Source organism: Rhipicephalus sanguineus, chromosome 7, assembly GCF_013339695.2.
Source record: "Rhipicephalus sanguineus isolate Rsan-2018 chromosome 7, BIME_Rsan_1.4, whole genome shotgun sequence".
Lineage (NCBI taxonomy): Eukaryota > Metazoa > Arthropoda > Arachnida > Ixodida > Ixodidae > Rhipicephalus > Rhipicephalus sanguineus.
In genome coordinates, this window is record NC_051182.1 from 144,167,943 (window position 1) to 144,184,654 (window position 16,712).

The 16,712-nt window shown below is 48.9% G+C and overlaps 1 protein-coding gene across 1 annotated transcript; it reads right to left on the reverse strand.

Annotated features, from left to right (window-relative positions):
• Positions 1–1,666: 1,666 nt before the first annotated feature.
• LOC119400143 (Golgi-associated plant pathogenesis-related protein 1) lies at positions 1,667–12,356 on the reverse strand. Its single transcript, XM_037667125.2, has 4 exons — positions 12,167–12,356; positions 8,639–8,887; positions 4,486–4,615; positions 1,667–2,098 (listed from the first exon to the last, which is right to left on the reverse strand). Exons 1-4 carry the CDS (start codon positions 12,251–12,253, stop codon positions 1,770–1,772), a joined length of 795 nt encoding a protein of 264 aa, XP_037523053.1. The 5' UTR covers positions 12,254–12,356; the 3' UTR covers positions 1,667–1,769.
• Between the last annotated feature and the right edge of the window lie 4,356 nt (positions 12,357–16,712).

Below are 16,712 nucleotides of genomic sequence, written 5' to 3' on the forward strand. Positions count from 1 at the left end.
TCTATCTGTCTTTCTCGTCCCGGGGCAAAAGCGCCACTTGTGCGTTGTGCACCACGAAAAGAAAAGCGTCTGAAGTTGACGGGATAGCTCTTTTTTGTATGGGAAAACGTTGAACAGGATGAATGTCGCTGGCACAGGCGTTTCGACAGAAGGACGTATACTACCTTCTTCAGGCGCAAAGACAAGGTACTATTGTCAGCGACACTTCGTGTTCAGTTATTTCTGGTCACTAAAATGCCTCCATGTTATCCTGGACTTCCGCTTTTTTATGCGTGACTGTATGTGCTTATCGTGCGTTTACGCGATTACTCTATGTACCATGCCTATATAGCCGAGGGGATCAACCAGACCGACATTTTGTTTGTTTGTTTGTTTGCCCTAAGGAGACTGGCTCATACCCACGAGGGGGATTGGCCACACTGACAATTAGATGCGAAGTATCTTAAGGCGGAGCTCAATCCGGTGGTGGTGGTGGTGGTGGTGGTGGTGTGCGGCGAGACCACCCTTACTGCGCATGCGCATACCCTCTCCAAACACATTCTCTCCACTCACCCTCTCCTCTTCCCCTCTCCCCTTCCCCTCTCCCCTCTCCCCTCCCCCTTTCCACTCTTCCTCTGAAACGCGGGCTAGACATGCCGAAATTCTCTCCTGCGCAACGCCGCGATGAGCTCGATCGCATGCGCGTCCCCTCCCCTTCTCTCTCCTCTCCTACGCTCTCCCCTCTCGCCCGCCTGTCGACCGCGTTCCCCGCTCGCCCTGTGAGAATTAACGGCCAGGCTAGATGGAAGATACGACGCGCGTAGCGTCCCTCTTCGCGTTTCACGACGCGAGGTCGGTAGGATGCCCAACGAACGCCAACGGAACGCGATCGTGCAAGTGCTCCGGCTTCGCATCGCCTCATGGTCCCCTTTAGCGGGAGATGGCGTAATTTTTTATATATGACACTTCAAAAAGAAAAAAAAATAAGCACGAAAGCGATGTAAATAAAAAAAAGGGAAAGAGTTAAGAAGTTAACAAAGCCATAGGATAACGTATAAAAAATATGTATAATAATAAAAAAGGGAAAAAAAAGTTGGTTTCCGAGGTCGGTATCACTAGCAGCGTACTCTGCCTGTTGCTTGAAGGAACTTGTGTAGCGCAGTTATAATTGCACTGCGGCTTGCCCCAAACTGATTCGCTCCAAACGACAACAGGCTAGAAGTAGTAAATTGTAAGCCCAGCCTACCAGTCGGCATTTCCGACATCTACAGTACATAATTACGATTTGTCCCCTCTTCCTCTTTCTCTTTGCCGAGCAGTTTGGGACAGTCAGGGATGGATAGTCGAAGAAAAGTCCCATTGGTGCGCCAGTGCTTGTTTGTTTGTTTGTATCCTCAAGCCTGTGGCACATACCTACTCTGGGGGACTGGCCAAGAAAACGTATTGCAACCTTTCGATGAGAACTACAATGGCGCTTATTATTATAATAATAAAAAATAAATAAATAACAAATGTTAACACATTGCAGAGAGAGAGAAAAAGAAGAAAAAAAGAAAGAAAAGGAAACGATAGCTATTAATGATATTCTGAAATATTGAGCACACCAGACAGCTGTGTTTACGTGACCCGAATAACTTCGAATGTATAGGTTACATTTTAACACATTTTTAAAAGTACTTCACAAGTATTTATTAGTGTAGAGATTTTATGTGGAATACGTTTACTGGTTTCAATAAAATTACAAACCGCATCAAATACGTCCCTGTGGCATCGCATCCCAAGCGCATCGTTCACTCATCGTCTTCCTCGTCTTCGTTGCGCTTTCTATGGCGCCGCTTTTTCTTGTGACCACCACTGCCACTTCCGTCACCGCCTCCACTTCCGCCTCCAGAAATGAGTGGCGGAACTTGTTCCGCAAACTGACCTATGATGTTTCCTCGTGGCTCGTAGACTGATACGATGTAAATGGTTCCCTTCCTGCCGCGAGCCACGCCCGTGCCTATTCGTCGACAGTCTTTCCACACGAGCTGCGTGAAGTGGCCCGTGCCGGAACTGAAGCCCGGGTTGTTGTAGTCGTACATTTTGATCTCGTCGTACCAGGCCTTGACGGCCATGCGTCCTGGAAAGAAAGGTAAATATAGTAAGAGGATAAGGGAAAGACATGCGTTAACATCGTCATCATAATCACCAGCCTGACTGCTTCCACTGCAGGGCAAAGGCCTCCCCCATGTTTCGCCAATCAACCCGGTCCTGTGCTTGCTGTGTCTACGTTATTCCTCCAAACTTCTTAATGTTACCTGCCCAACTAACTTTCTGCCTCCCTCTCAAGCGCTTGCCTTCCCTTGGATGCGTTACCATAAATAAATAAATTTAGGGGTTAGCATTCGGAGAAGCAACTTTGAATGCCTCAGCATCATAGATGAAAAAATCCGTAAACAGAGGGTGGGTGCTCGAGCCGACGTTTCGACAAGTGGACTTGTCTTCTTCAAGGCTGGAACTTATTTCGTACCAGAAATCAGTTCCAGCCTTGAAGAAAAGTTCACTTGTCGAAACGTCGACTCGAGCACCCACCTTCCGTTTACGGATTTTTTCATCGTAAGCTTCCATCTTCCACTTCCTGCCGTTTTTTCAGCATCATAGAGTTTCCTAAAATGTTTGCTAGAGGGAACTGGGGCGCTGCGATCGTTCAGCCACCATGGGAACTGGGGGCAGTGCATGGATTTGCCTAGTATTCGTGCTTTGGGTCTTCGAACGCACTTGTGGCCTTTTTTGTTGTTGGGTTTGGCTTTTGTTTCTGATAAAAGAATCGCTGCTGCGGATCGGCTGCGTCGGCGTCGCTGCCGCTGGGAGGCGGCGCTCACCAGCGACAAGCTGACCGACCAACTTTGGGCCGTCCGGCAAGCCGAAGATGCCGCCCGGGTCTAAGGACTTCGAGCCGTCACCTGACGCCATCATCATCGACGGAAGGAGGGACGGGACAGGGGTTCATCCCCTCTTCCCCCCGCCTCGCTCGAAGGAAACTGCCGGACTTTTAATGAAGTTGATTCATTCATTGGTGTGTACCACGCCAGCTGATTTGGATTGGTCGGCCTTAAAAGGTGCCATGGTGGCGAAGTGAAACTGCTGAACTTTTGCTGAACTTCGTCTTGAGGCAAAGAGGCTGCAGGCCACAGGGAGCCGAAAGAACGAAGCTTAGGCAAATCCATGCGTTACTACATCATTACCATGCTGGCTGATGATCTATGCGTTGCAGCTTCCATAGACACTAACACCGGGTTTCGCTACAGTGTGCTATTATGAAACTCTATGCTCAGCGAAATGTACTCCTTATACTACGAAGTTGAAATTGGTGTTTGTCGGTACTTCATCGTCGTAGCGAATAGTGCTTGGGGAACAGAGACTCATGAAGAACCATACAACGGCACAAGCGCCTTGTTTATAGTCGTGTGGCTTGGTGTTCCTGTTCGCCATGGCTATTTACGACGAAGATTGTTACAATCATTTGAGTACCTCTACGTTATTCTTTTGTGAGATGTTTTCAGCAAGCTTGTAATTCTTTGATCTCACTCTCGAATTTTCTAAGACATTTCAAGCGCACCTTCAAAAGTTGTTCCAGGGCATTGAACACACAAACATAAGCACCTTCGTAAGGGCCGGGCACGCGCATTTTAGCGCTTTGAAAAGCGAACACAAACTATGGCGACCACAGCAACGCCACCTCTGCCGACACTGATTGGCTGTTTGCCTTCACAGCGCCTCCTCGCGTCTGCTTCCTCGGATTGTCTTTGCTCCGTTCCGTGACTTGTCCTTCAGAGGCAACCTACGTGACATGGCGCCGTTTTGCAAAATGAGGTTTTTAATGCCTGGACATTAAATGATAACAGCCAGAAAACATAAAACAGCTTCAGGTAAGGGGGATCTTAAGCCATGGTCGTGCTTCACGGCATTAAACCTTATCTACATATGCGCTACCCCCCTCTCCCTGTTCTTCAGGACTCGTTAGCGGGCGCTAACGCGAATTTCTTCGCGATTTTTTAAAAATCTGGCCGCAGTTAGTGGTGTTTACTTTAATTAAAAACATGCATCGTTTCTTGCTCTGTCTCCTGAAATCTTTTGTTGAACAAAAAGCGGTGTCTGTGTGCTTCATTCCGTTGTTCTGTCTTTGCGCGCTGTTTGTACCAAGTATATATAGATATGTACCAACTGGACGGCCAACGATCAGTATTTAACTATAGATACAGGTCGTTAGAACCGAAGTTGGCCTCTCCCTGCAGATGACTATAGTTTCCCATAAGCGACACTGCGCCGCTTCGCGGCGACTTTCGGCGGCCTGTCAACTTTGCTAACGGCGAGGTCTCGTGACCAGGTGCTACGTCTTTAGTCGTGTCAGGTCGCGTGTTCATTGGTCGTTGACGAGCTTGCGGCGCTTCAATCGCGAGCGTCTCGTAGCTATGCCACTGAGGCCGCGCAGAGACTAGAACGCGTGGCGCTGTGTGGTAAACGTACCCGTGATTGGAGCGCGCAGGTCGCTGCTCCACCACATGTACAGGTTTTCTCCGTGTAGTGGCCTGGTCCTGTGTTGCATGCGGTCCATCTGCGCCATCTTTAAGGCCCAGGCTTGCGCGTATCGATTCAGCTGCGACAGAGGCAAGAAAGCAAAAAAAAAAAGAAAAAAATCGGCAGATCCCACTTACCGTGGGAGTCGATGTTATGCGAAGCATTCGGCGGGTAGGTGACTGTGGCGTACCTTTTTTTACTGAGCGACACGTTACGAAATGACGCTAAAGATTTGTATAAACTTTATACGCACACATATATATGTTGAAGATCCACATATGTGTTATATAACCAGTTGTTTACGGTTGGGTAACGATGCGAATGGCAACGTGGGTATTACCAACACCACAAGCGGTAAACTGATAAGTAGTGCTTATACGTGTCCCGAGAACGCACGCACGTTTCACGAACCCGTGTGCATGTGTGCAAGAAGTTCTTGACAGTTCTTGAACAAGGAAATCATCAGCGTGATCAGTGAGCACCAGCAGCTGGTCATGACCTGTTATAGGATCCGGTCGTGATCGTGGTGACGATGGGTCCACGTGTAGTGAAGTATGTGGTATAGTAGAGCGGTTGAAATTCGTGGATGCCTCGGTCATTTCGTCGACACATTGTCTGTCGACAGAGCCGGCGACATGTCGGAACCTGAAGCCACCCTTCGCGTTGGTGAGGTATAGGCCGTCGAGGCTGGTAGGCCTGGATAGTGCTACGTAGACCAACATCAGTGGATGGTGTTTGTCGTATTCGTAGACTACCTGGGCCTATGTGGCCTACGTAGCCTTGTCTACAAAGTGGCTGTCAAACAATCTGGCATCATCCTCGGTCAGCATGAGGCCATCGCCCAGCCTCATAAGAAATGAAGAGGACACTCTGTCGTTCTGGTGGACGGAGTGCATTTTACGGTGCGGTGATGTGTATATCATATGTAACTTTCGTTAATGTATTCCTTAGGGGTCGAGCAATGCTTCAGTATAGCTTGCTGAATCATATGAGTACAAACATAATGATTATTAGAGTGCTATAAAAGCGGAGCCAACACTGGAACTACAGACGTTAATCTGATATGACGCCTGTACCGTAGGAGTACACATCGTAGGGGTATCATGTAGTGTTTATTGCTTTCTTGTACAATTACATAGCCAGCACCATAACCACAATTGACGTTGAACCGATAATACGCCTGCGTAGGCTGTTTTTCCAAACCAGTTTATAGACCTGGCGTGGCTCAGTGGTAGGATACCCGATTGCCACGCAGAATGCTTGGGTTCGATTCCTGCTGAAATCCTAATTTTCATTCTTTCCATTCGTTGAGTCAACGCTGCCGATGTTCGTTTTCCTGTTCTCGCCGTTCCTGGGTAGATATAAACTCTCAATCACCTGTGGCGCATACCCGTACACCGCGGCCCGTGGTAAATGGGTATGTGCCACACGTGTCTAGCGGAAAGAGTTTGACGACGTACGCGACACGATTTTAACGTTATTCATATCATGGCCTGGCAGTCATATTCGTCAATTCCTCTTACCCTCCTATGCAAATTTTGGTCTACACCAAGTTAAGGAGGCGATCGTGAGAGCACCCAGACGTAGGCGGCTAGATAGATAGATAGATAGATAGATAGATAGATAGATACGTAGATAGAAACGCTCAAAGTGCCAGAGGTTCGCTAAGAAATGCTTCGCATTTAAAAAAAGAAACGGATGCACAACCCAATCAATGTGCTGATTTTCGACGTAGTACTTGTGAGGTATGACGACAGCCGTGCTCTTGGAACAAACGGACGCCGTTCAAACCGTATAGTATAAACGAACACGAGGACATTCATGAGCAGCTTGTACGTAACGACGAGCTCGCCCGCCGAGGCTAACAAATAACTGAAGTAACATCGAAATAGCCCAGTGTAATGCCCATAAAACACACACAACATAACACACACAAACAACGTAACAGACAGAACGTGACCGCAAATGCGGCGTCGCCGACGCGCCAACTCTCGCTCGACGGCGGCAAAGCTAACTGCGCTAACAACGACATGCGGACACTGCGAGCCGAAAACGACTTTACAGGGGGTGATAGCAACTCCACATATTGTAAGATGGCAGCCTCGATGACGTCAATGCGGAATCAGTTTTCCGCGGTCACGTGAGACCAGAATCTTTTTATTTTATCTTTTTATTGCGACATACACTTGCCTTTAAGGCATATTACTTTGTGCGTATATGTGCATTATATTTGAGCCGTATATGACTGGTGCTGTGTATGAAGTGAAGCAGTGTCTTGTGGAATCTATCATTTATCCAGAGGTCATAGGAAGGGTAAATTAGTACGGAAGGTAAACATATTGTAGTTCTTGACACGCTTCATGAAAGTTTTGCGCGTAGGTCGGCAAACCAATACTCACGGTACATTCGGCTGGGACTGTTGCGCTCTCAATAGGATTGCAACAATGTGGACGCAGGGGCGGCTCCAGGTGGGGGGAAGGGGGGGGTGCCCCTGTATTTTCGTCTCCGCCGCTGCCCCAAACGCAACGCGTTAGTTCCCCACCTCCAGGCTTCACCGAAGGAGCTCGCTTGACGTGGGAGCTCACCCAGCAAAAAAAAAAAAAAAAAAAAAATCCTTCCGCTAATGTCGTTATTGTGTAGTGGTTTGTGTGGTTCTAAATCCTGCGCTAAATGCAGCTCCAGTACTGTGAAACCCGAGGAAGTGCGTAGCACGCGCACCCAGCGATTCCCGTTCGTAGAGTTCCCACTACTCAGCTTACCGAACCGTCGATGACGTCAATATTTGAGGTAAGCATTTAGGGTTTCCCCGGCACGAGTAGAATTCTGTTAGGGAGATTCGCAAACTCAGTGTGCGACATGGGCGCTACCTTTTGCTGCGCATTATCGTCCTCCGGCGTGTATCGGCAGCTCAGATACATGTCGTCTGTAGCTAGTTCCGCCAGGTCGTTTCGCCTTTCAGATGTAGCGACGACGCGCCGGAGAAACGCCGGTGGAAGGAGCGATCGCTCGCTCGGCAAGGTGGTGGCGCGGCGCGGCGCAGGTGTCAGCCGCACGTTTCCGAAGCGTTTTTTTTTTTTGCAATTTTACGTCAATTATCGCGATTCATGTTTGATTACATCTGCTAATTATGTAGTTTTAGACTTTGTTCGTTTATTTTAACCCAGTTTTGAGCATTGCTAGCCTTGCTTTAGGCCCGTATTGGCCACTTGATTTTGAGCGTGATCATTCCACATGAGATGGGCGAGAAGCCGGGCCCCTTGAAGTGCTACGCATTTAGCAATCCTGGCGGACAGAACCCTTGTTCCGAGCACACGCCAGAGCGATTGGAGGCCGAAAGAGGCACGTATACGTCATGGCATGTTCCGTTGGAAACAAACAAATTAAGGCGCTCAGGCGTATCGCGCATGCTGCCGCGGAGGACGTGGTGCCAGAGCAGAAGCAGGAGGAGTCACGTGATCAGATCACGGCCGCGCTTAGAGTTTACAGCGCCTCATAGCGCTCTGTGCTGGAACGTGGTGCAACGAACGAACCAGCCGAATATCACACGCGTCGCGAGAGCACTCTGAAGCGCTCGAGAAAGACCAGTCGAATGTACCGTAAGTAGCTATTTTCAGCACTAAATCCGTTATAACTAAAACACGACTATATCTTACAACTTAATTCACAAAATTTTTTAAAGGATTCTCTTCGCCCATTCGAGAGCCGCACGTGCCCAGTCGCACGCATTCGTTGGCACGTATCGCTAACAAATTGATGGTAAAAAATTGTGCTCAAGTGCCGCCAAAATGTGGTTGCATACGGGCATATATAGATAGGTAAATTGATAGATAGGTAAAGAGACAGACAGACATAGATATATGTTAGTTCGATGGATCAGATAGATAGATAGATAGATAGATAGATAGATAGATAGATAGATAGATAGATAGATAGATAGATAGATAGATAGATAGATAGATAGATAGATAGATAGATAGATAGATAGATAGATAGATAGATAGATAGATAGATAGATACTGGGAAGTACGTGAATATTCTAAAGAATACAAATTGTAAAAAAAGTGTGTTCGCCGAACACACGGCCCGCTTATTGCATGCTCACCTGCTCATCCTCCGCCAACGTGTGAACGCCGTGCATGCGTCTGTAGCGGTTTGTATTCCTGAGCACCTGTCGTTGCAGCTTCCTCATGGACCGCGTGAAGACGCCCTCGAAGTCCAACGGCTCGTCAGGACCTCCACCGCCGCCTCCGCCAATTCTTCCGCCTCGTCGCATTCCTCCCATTCCGCTCAACAGCTTGTTCAATTCGTCCATTCCTTGCTTGCCGTTTTGGCCTCCATAGGTGAACTGTTTCTGCGGGGTAACGAGAAGGCACTGGCAACGTCGTTACACCATCCTCTTGGCGGGAAAGTGTAGCTATCTTCTGATTTCGAGCGACACTAGAGATCTTTAGCATGTCCGGCATTCCGCTTTACGCAAAGGCGTAGCGGTATACCTGACAGCGTGTGCTGGATAGCTTAGCAAAGCTCGCAAACGGGCTTGGCGTACACGTACGCCCGAAATACGGCAGTGACGCCCACGTAGCCGTTGTACGCCAATGCACGATGTAGAAAACAAGTTCGCTGGCACTGCCGCAGACTGCAATATTGCATACAGTGCCAAGGCATGTTCGTTTGGCTAACTCAACTTTTCGCGTGCTTTATTCGCCCCGCGTTGGAAAAAGTGGTAAACAAACCGCCGACGTCAAGTGGCTACAGCTATGGAAGAAACAAACAAAAAAAGTTCACCGACGATTACGATACTGCGTAATGCGAATTCCGAACGCAGCTTATGTTGGGGTGAGGTCAATTGTGTTTGAAGTTTTGGCTTTCCGCAAGGTATCGACTATACGCCAGAAATCATTATTTTTGTGGAGTAGGACTGCACCCACTACGCCATTATTCATCCTTCTGCGAATAGGCGAGGTACCCGCTACACATCTGTATATAAGGTATTATGTGCACTTTGTTGATGCTGCGTGTGGCAGATTACGGTGAAGAATCATGGCTCAGCACTTTACAGTGGGTGGGAAGAATTACACACTATTTGCGTAATTAGCATTGTGTGATGACTGGTTGTTATTTTACTCCTCTGCCACGCTATATTAAATAGGTTAACGCGATTCCTTGCCCGACATGACGCCCGTATAGGGTCGTTTTGCATATGAGTTTCAAGCACCAGCGTGGCTCTGTGGTAGAATACTCGACTGTCACGCAGAGAGCCCGGGTTTATATCCCATTCGATCCTGGGTATTGTTTCTCATTTATTTTTTCATGTCTCGGCTACTTCTTCATGTTCTTCGGTTACGCCTCCGACGGCGTCGGCAACGGCAACGGCGACGGCGACGGCGCTCAACGCAGGAAAGGGCGCCTAAGAGCAGCGCTCTAAAACTAGCGAACGCGTGATCTATGTCCTCCAAGATTCCGGAAGGGCCCATCCCTCTGGCTAAGCTTACAGCATGGATAACTTGAGTATGCCTCTCGGAAACGGTGCCGAATCGACACGAATGCATTACTATCGAAGCTCCGAGGACATCACACGATGTTCCCCGGACGATGGCCCCTGGAGGCCTAGCCCGGGCCAGTAATTTCTCGATGGACCCTCGATAAAGTTGATTACCTACCTACCTATACCAGGACATGAATTTAGAGCAAATACAAGCATCACTTCGGGGTTAACGACCTACTAGGAGTGCACGAAAACTTTTGATGGATTCGGTGTGGACGGCAACCAGTTTCCGCGGTGCGGCCATGTTTTTCGGGCGTTTTTAGACGTATCGGGCGTTTCCGGTAAGGCGCGCGCATGTGCAGCTCACGCTCGGCATTGCGCTATACGTAAACTGCTTTGCATAGAGCGGAATACTGAACAAGCTAAAGAGCGCTGCGTGATGGGACAGAAAGAGTCGCTCACGTGATAACTACGTCACATCCGTGATGGACGTAGACTGCTTTCGTGATGTAGAACAGCGCGAAGGATAAGGGACGGTAGAAGAGAACAGGACAGGCACTGACTCGCAACTAAGTTAGATGAACACGAGGTTAGTTGTCGAGGCAGCACAGATTGCACGAAAAAGCATGCTATGCATCAGCGAGCCTTCGATTGCGCTATCTGAGAGGGAAATAGCGTATCTTGATGGCACATTTGGGATAATGTGAGCGAAATAACCATGTATAGTGTGCATCGGATTCTTCTCTTGTTTTCTCTTTGTATTTTCTGCGCCACTGTATATATTTTCACAGCGTATGTGATTAAGCTTAGTTGCGAGTCAGCGCCTGTCGTGTTCTTTCCTACTGTCCCTTGTTATTTGCGTTGTTCTCATCATGAACCAACTTGCCCAGCTTTCCACTTAAAGGCACGTTCACAGCGAACGCGGACAACGCAAGCGAGCAAGCGGATTTCTAAAGCGGAGAGGCAGCGAGGGCGCGCGGCTGCTCAGACCGAACTACCGAACGCATCGCCTTCTGCACGCTCCGCCGCGCGGTCGGAGCAATTCACCAATCGACGGTGGACGTGCCGCCATCTTGCGGCACTGCGCGATACTGGGAGCGCGCGTCTCGGCCCTGACTGCGGCCAAAGCGGCCAACTTTTCCGCGCAGAGAAAATTGGCCCGACGCGATCCGGGTAAGCGGCCGCGGATTTTCCGCCTTTGCGGATAATCCGCGTCCGCTTTCCGGATCCGCGCTCGGTGTGAACGCACCTTAAATGCTATTTCATTGCAGAGTGCAACTGACAGGGGGAGGGGAATGGGGAATCCTGCGCACGCGTATGCGCCACCTAAGTCGATGTGCACGCACGAGTGCTCGTGTGGGTCGTCCTCACCGAAAGTCTACCTCCGCGGTCGGTATCGAACCGACAACCTTGAGATAAGCAGCGCGGTGTCATAGCCAATGGGTTATCGCGGTGGGTCACGTATGTTTTGTCAACATTAAAACAGCTTCCAGTTGCATGAAGCATGCCCCCTCTCCCCATTTTCGCACTTTCCCTCTCCTCCTCCACCTATGTGGTGGGGGGGGGGGGGGCATGTACGAAGTATACACGCACAGGCAGTTGCTGTCTTGAAAAAGACAAGACCATGGCACGTCGAAACGTTCGCTCCATCGACATAACTTGCTCAAACATGTTAATTTCTCTTTAACGGTACACGTCGTTAACCGTCTTCAGTAGAATGAAAAGTCGAGCTAGTTGGAATACTTGCATGATTGAAGCAGCGCAAAAAACAAGAAGATGTAGAGAACAGAGTGCAGCGCTCGTCCTGTGCACTATGTTCTCTACGTCTTCGTGGTTTTTGCGCTGCTGCAGTCGTGCATGTTAACCATCTTTTTTGGAGAGCTTTAGCTCTCTTTTTGATGCGGTGCTTTCTAAAAGAGAGTTCACGTGTTGCTTTAAAAAGAGTTATACATATACGTGGCAAGTCATGACTCGGCAGAAAGAGTTAATAGCTAGGCAATCTTTCTGTTTTTTTAAAATGTGGTATAGATATTTGCTGTTAAGTGTTGCGGCTTCCAAAGGAATCGTTAGACCAGAGGTGGCTCGGTGGTTAAGCTCGTGAAATTATGCGGCGACCTCATGTTCGATGTTACGTGCAACGCTTACCATCAACTTGGGAGTGAAGACGAAGCATGACGACGGCACAGAGGCTCCGAAGATGGCGATCGCGAAAGCGACAAGTAGCAGCTTCATGTTTCGCACCCTAACAACACTCACCGCCGAGGCGTGCGAGTTTCGTTTCGGTTACACACCACCGTTCGGCAAACGCGCCGATGTCGGAATGCCGAAAAAGAAACGTGCATAAGCTCCAATAGCCGCATAAGCCAGCGCAATCCAGGTTCTCTCTCTCTCTTTTCTTTTCTTTTTTTCGGTCTACCGCGCATATGCTCCGGTCATATTCTCGTGTCGAGTTTATGTTTTACTGAAACTGCATGCGTCATATCTCCGCGGGACAACTCCTGTAAAACGTCCAAAGTTTTTTGTTTTGTTTTTCTCGACCACAACATGCCAAGACGAATGCGAGGCGACAGTTTGTAGTGATGTAATGTAATGGATTGTGCTGCTCTCTGGAGCCGGCGGGTTCTTATGGAGACAATGGGACGGCACGGACGACTGGTCCCTTCGTAAAAAAAAAACTAAGCCGCCTTGACGACAGTAGCTCGACATCGACGTACAAGTTCTACGAATGTTAGTTAAGCCATTTAGTAGAAGCCGGAGAAACCGATGTGAGCGATCAATTTTTTGCTCACGTGTCTGCTTCAGCATGTTTGCACATCATGGTCGAAGTGAAAGACGGAACACCTTTCATATAGAAACGACGAGGTATATATCTTTTTTCCTTCTAAATGGCTCCTTTTGGGACGCGCACGACAACAGCGATTGGAATGGATAACGAGAGAATGTGCGCAGTCCGGAGTGCACAATGAGAACGACACAATCAGTAACATAAACGACCTTGTGGGCTGTTTGGAAAGTATTGTTTGAGTAACTGTCACCACTCCCGCCTTACCCCCCTCCCCCCTGCCCCTATTCCGTCTTCGCGAAGCTGTCATTCTCAAATAGCCGTTGCCGGACAGTATTCTGTCTAAAGACACAGAACGCAATGTTCAAACAATGGTTTTAGAATATAAATTTGCAAGGACGTTTAGGTTATTGATAATGACGTTTTAGCGTTGTTGGCCTATCCTTTCGCGTCTTGGTTGGAAATTCGTCTTCCAATAACTATAACGACAATCGCTTTTCTACAGCTTCGCGTTTGAGAAAGAGATATGTCGACCGTTTGCAGAGGCTGCATCTACGGCTCGTTTCAAATCACGATGCACCTTTATGACATTGAAGCCAACGGAACGTCACTTGAAGCCAACGGGTTGCAGGGTGAGGCGGCTGATGCATGACAAATGCGTGGCGATAAGTACATCATGATGAAAGCAGGACGACGTTGCATGCTCCTTATCTACAATATCCCATCGTTGTCTGGATGCAGGACTCTGGCCGTGGGGCGCCGCTGGCATCGTGACTCCTGCGTGATGGACCAGGGTTCACTATGACTGTACTGGATCCTGCGGCATAGGAGGGAGGCTCCATGCTAAAACGGGGTGAGTACAGCGGAGCTATTGTTCAGCATTCAGCCTACTCTCACAAAGTACTGCCGCCGTAATATTAAGTGCGGAGCACTTTAGGGGCCCGGCCTGTCGTATGCTGTCGTAGCTTGGCGTAACGCAGGCAACACCACGAATAGCATAGCCATCTGTAGCATATTGAGTGTGCGCTCGCGACAAGGAGAAGCCTTCTTTCTGTTGTTCTTCGAGCGCCTTGATGATGATAAGGGCGGAGCACTTAAGGGGCTCGGGCTGTCGTATGTCGTCGTATGCTGTCATCGCTTGGCGTAGCGCAGGCAAAACCACGTATAAAAATAGAATAGAAAAAAATGAAGAAGCAAGCGAAAAATGAAGAGAGAGAAAAAGAAAGGGAGAAATAAGACGAAAAATACACGGAGCAAGAAAGAGCAAGAAATAGATAAAGGGAGAGGAAGAAATAAATAGAAATCAAGAGAAAGAAAAAGACAGAAAGAAAAGAGAAAGAGAAAAAGTGATAAAGAGAGGAGGAAAGAAAGACAAAATTGAAGAGAAACAAAGAAGGCTGCCCAGCTCCGCACTTCCTTCAGGCTTGGCGCCACTACTGCGAAGCTGCCTTCGTTTTTAACTAGCGTGCGCGAGCGGCCACTTATCTGCGTATCAGCGCCATGTGACGCAGCCAAGTTGCAAACACGGCGAGGGTCTCAGCTGTGCCGATTGTCTAGAAAGCTGATCCTTCTTAATTTAAGGACGTCACCCCACACTAGCGCACTTCATAGGAACAGGCAGCGTGAGTAGACGAATGGTTTTGCTCGTATCTTATGCTCCGAAGGTGAGCGCTGCAGAAAGAAACCGAGGAAATAAAACTGAAGGACGCGCCCCTGCTCAAGAGATAAGCCGAAAACGAGGTTCTTCTGAAGTGCACCACTGTGGGGTGACGTCCTCAAGCAGGAACTGCTAGCAGACGATGGGCCCAGCTGAGCACGCTTTGTGGGCATGCGCTTACCCTCGCCTTGTTTGCAACTTCGCTCCGTCATGCGGCGTTGACGCACAGAAACGTCGCCGCTCGCGCACGCTAGTTAAGACCCGACCACACGTACGCGTTACGGCGCGTCAACGTGTGACCTTTTGACGCGGCGCCGCGCCCTCTCCCTATGGTGAGAGAGGGCGCGGCGCCACGTCAAAAAGTCACGCGCTGACGCGCTGCAACGCGTACGTGTGTTCAGGCCTTTAAAGGTTTGGGCGTCTGTACGCGTTATCCTATACTGGGACGTGTCAGCTAATGAGTGCAAACCAAGCAATCCGCACGCCCGGCCGCACAAAAGTTTGAGGCCTTAGTTTGTGTAGCCTCAACTCCCGGGACCAACTCGATCTGGCCGCGAGAGCGCGCAGGGCGGCTGCGGCTCATGTGGCCCTGGAATGGGGATCACTCATATGTTGCCTCAGTAAGCTTGCGAAATCTATGAGGCTTACTGCATCAGTCTAGAAGCTTGGCTTTCCATGCCAAGGAAAAAGCTTACCTGAAGCGACATTGCAGGTATACCTGTGTGGACAGCGCCGTCTGCACCTTATTGTGGGTTCTGCGCATGTTTGTGCATCCCCATCGCTTTACGCCAGTAGACTTTCTGTTGATGTCTAGCGCCTGTCCCGTTTACACGTCTCTTCCTCCTGTGTTTGTTGCTTTGCGCTTGTTAAGATGCACAAGCCAATTCGAAGCACGATCAAAGTAACATATCTCTGCATTAGAGGATTAGTCTCATCTTGAAGCAAGACATCTTGTCAGCCATCGTAACTTCCTTACCTTACTATTTATATATTGAGTATTAAGCTCAACGATTAACGATGTAAATATTACCTTTTTTTATGACATCATTGCATGTCACTTCGAATCATCAATTAATCAAATGTTCATTTCGATTGGATTGAGATATGTAGGATTAGTTGTTGCTGGGTTTGTTGGGCACACGTAGACATAACAAGGGAGGGGCTCAAAGAATATTTTATAGGTACACCTCTAAATTTCGCGCCCTTCATTTTACTGCCACCACGTTATCTTACACCGCCCTAGCGACGCACAGTTCGTACGCGTTAGGCGGCAACGGTTCGTTACTATTTAAACAGGTGTAAGTTTTTCTCACGATAATGGCGACCAAGCACCCCCCTGATGTTGGATCGCAAGTTTTGTTTACTTTCTACATTTGCCTCCGGAAAGCCCGGGACCAAAGGCAGGCCGTTGCGAAAAGCACGTCACTGCCCCATTTTTATTTCACTTACTCGAACCAGTTCCGTCATTCCACGCAGGTTTTTGACAATAGCGGCGGCTGAAAATTCCTTGATATTGCATTACACGATCTGCTTACTTGCCAGCTTTGTTCCCGGGAAGCGGGGGACCAAGGGCAGGTCATTCGAAAAGCACGCCAACGCTACATATTAAGCTTGTTTTCTTTCGGACTCGATCGACCAACCCGGGTGGGGGGGGGGGGGGGGCGCTGCGGTCAAACTTGGCCCCCCCTAATGGTGGACCCTGCGCACGCCTATGACAATCTCTGAAGGTGGTACTGGCTTTACAATGCGGCTCAAGCTGAGCACTGCATGCGGCCCACTCTCGGCCCGTGGCAAAGCGCCACCTGTAGCTTCACACGCCGCGAAAGTGTCGTTGGCGTTTCTTAATTAAGCTGAAAACACTCATCGGAACATTGTGAATTGTTCTTGCGTATATGGGAAAACGTTGAACGTGAAATGTCGCTTTAGCCAGCGTTTGGACAAGGGGTCTTGCCTTCGGCCTCAAGAAGACGAGGTACAGTCGCGGACAATATAAAAGAGAACAACGAGTTCGCGTGTAAGCCTCCATTACTGGTGATGTGCGTATGACAGTCTGACGTACATGTCTGCAAGAGCTAGTTTTTCCAGTGTTACGTACACTTTTGGGCTAGGGAACAAGCCACTGTGGCAAGCTAAGTTCGGTGTTCCCTGTCATTGCTCATCACCGCTCTTGGCGAAACAAATTGCATCTAGCAACATTTCATGTTCAACGATTTCTGAGTACATAAAGGGCCCCTAAACCACACGGAGGTCGA

Bases quoted from the DNA above. Each gene is read 5' to 3' on its own strand.
- LOC119400143 (XM_037667125.2), bottom strand. From the start codon at position 12,253: ATGAAGCTGCTACTTGTCGCTTTCGCGATCGCCATCTTCGGAGCCTCT. The intron at 8,888-12,166 runs GTAAGCGTTGCA...GTTACCCCGCAG, and splicing joins TCTTCACTCCCAAGTTGATG to AAACAGTTCACCTATGGAGG. The intron at 4,616-8,638 runs GTGAGCATGCAA...CCTCTGTCGCAG, and splicing joins CGTTGGCGGAGGATGAGCAG to CTGAATCGATACGCGCAAGC.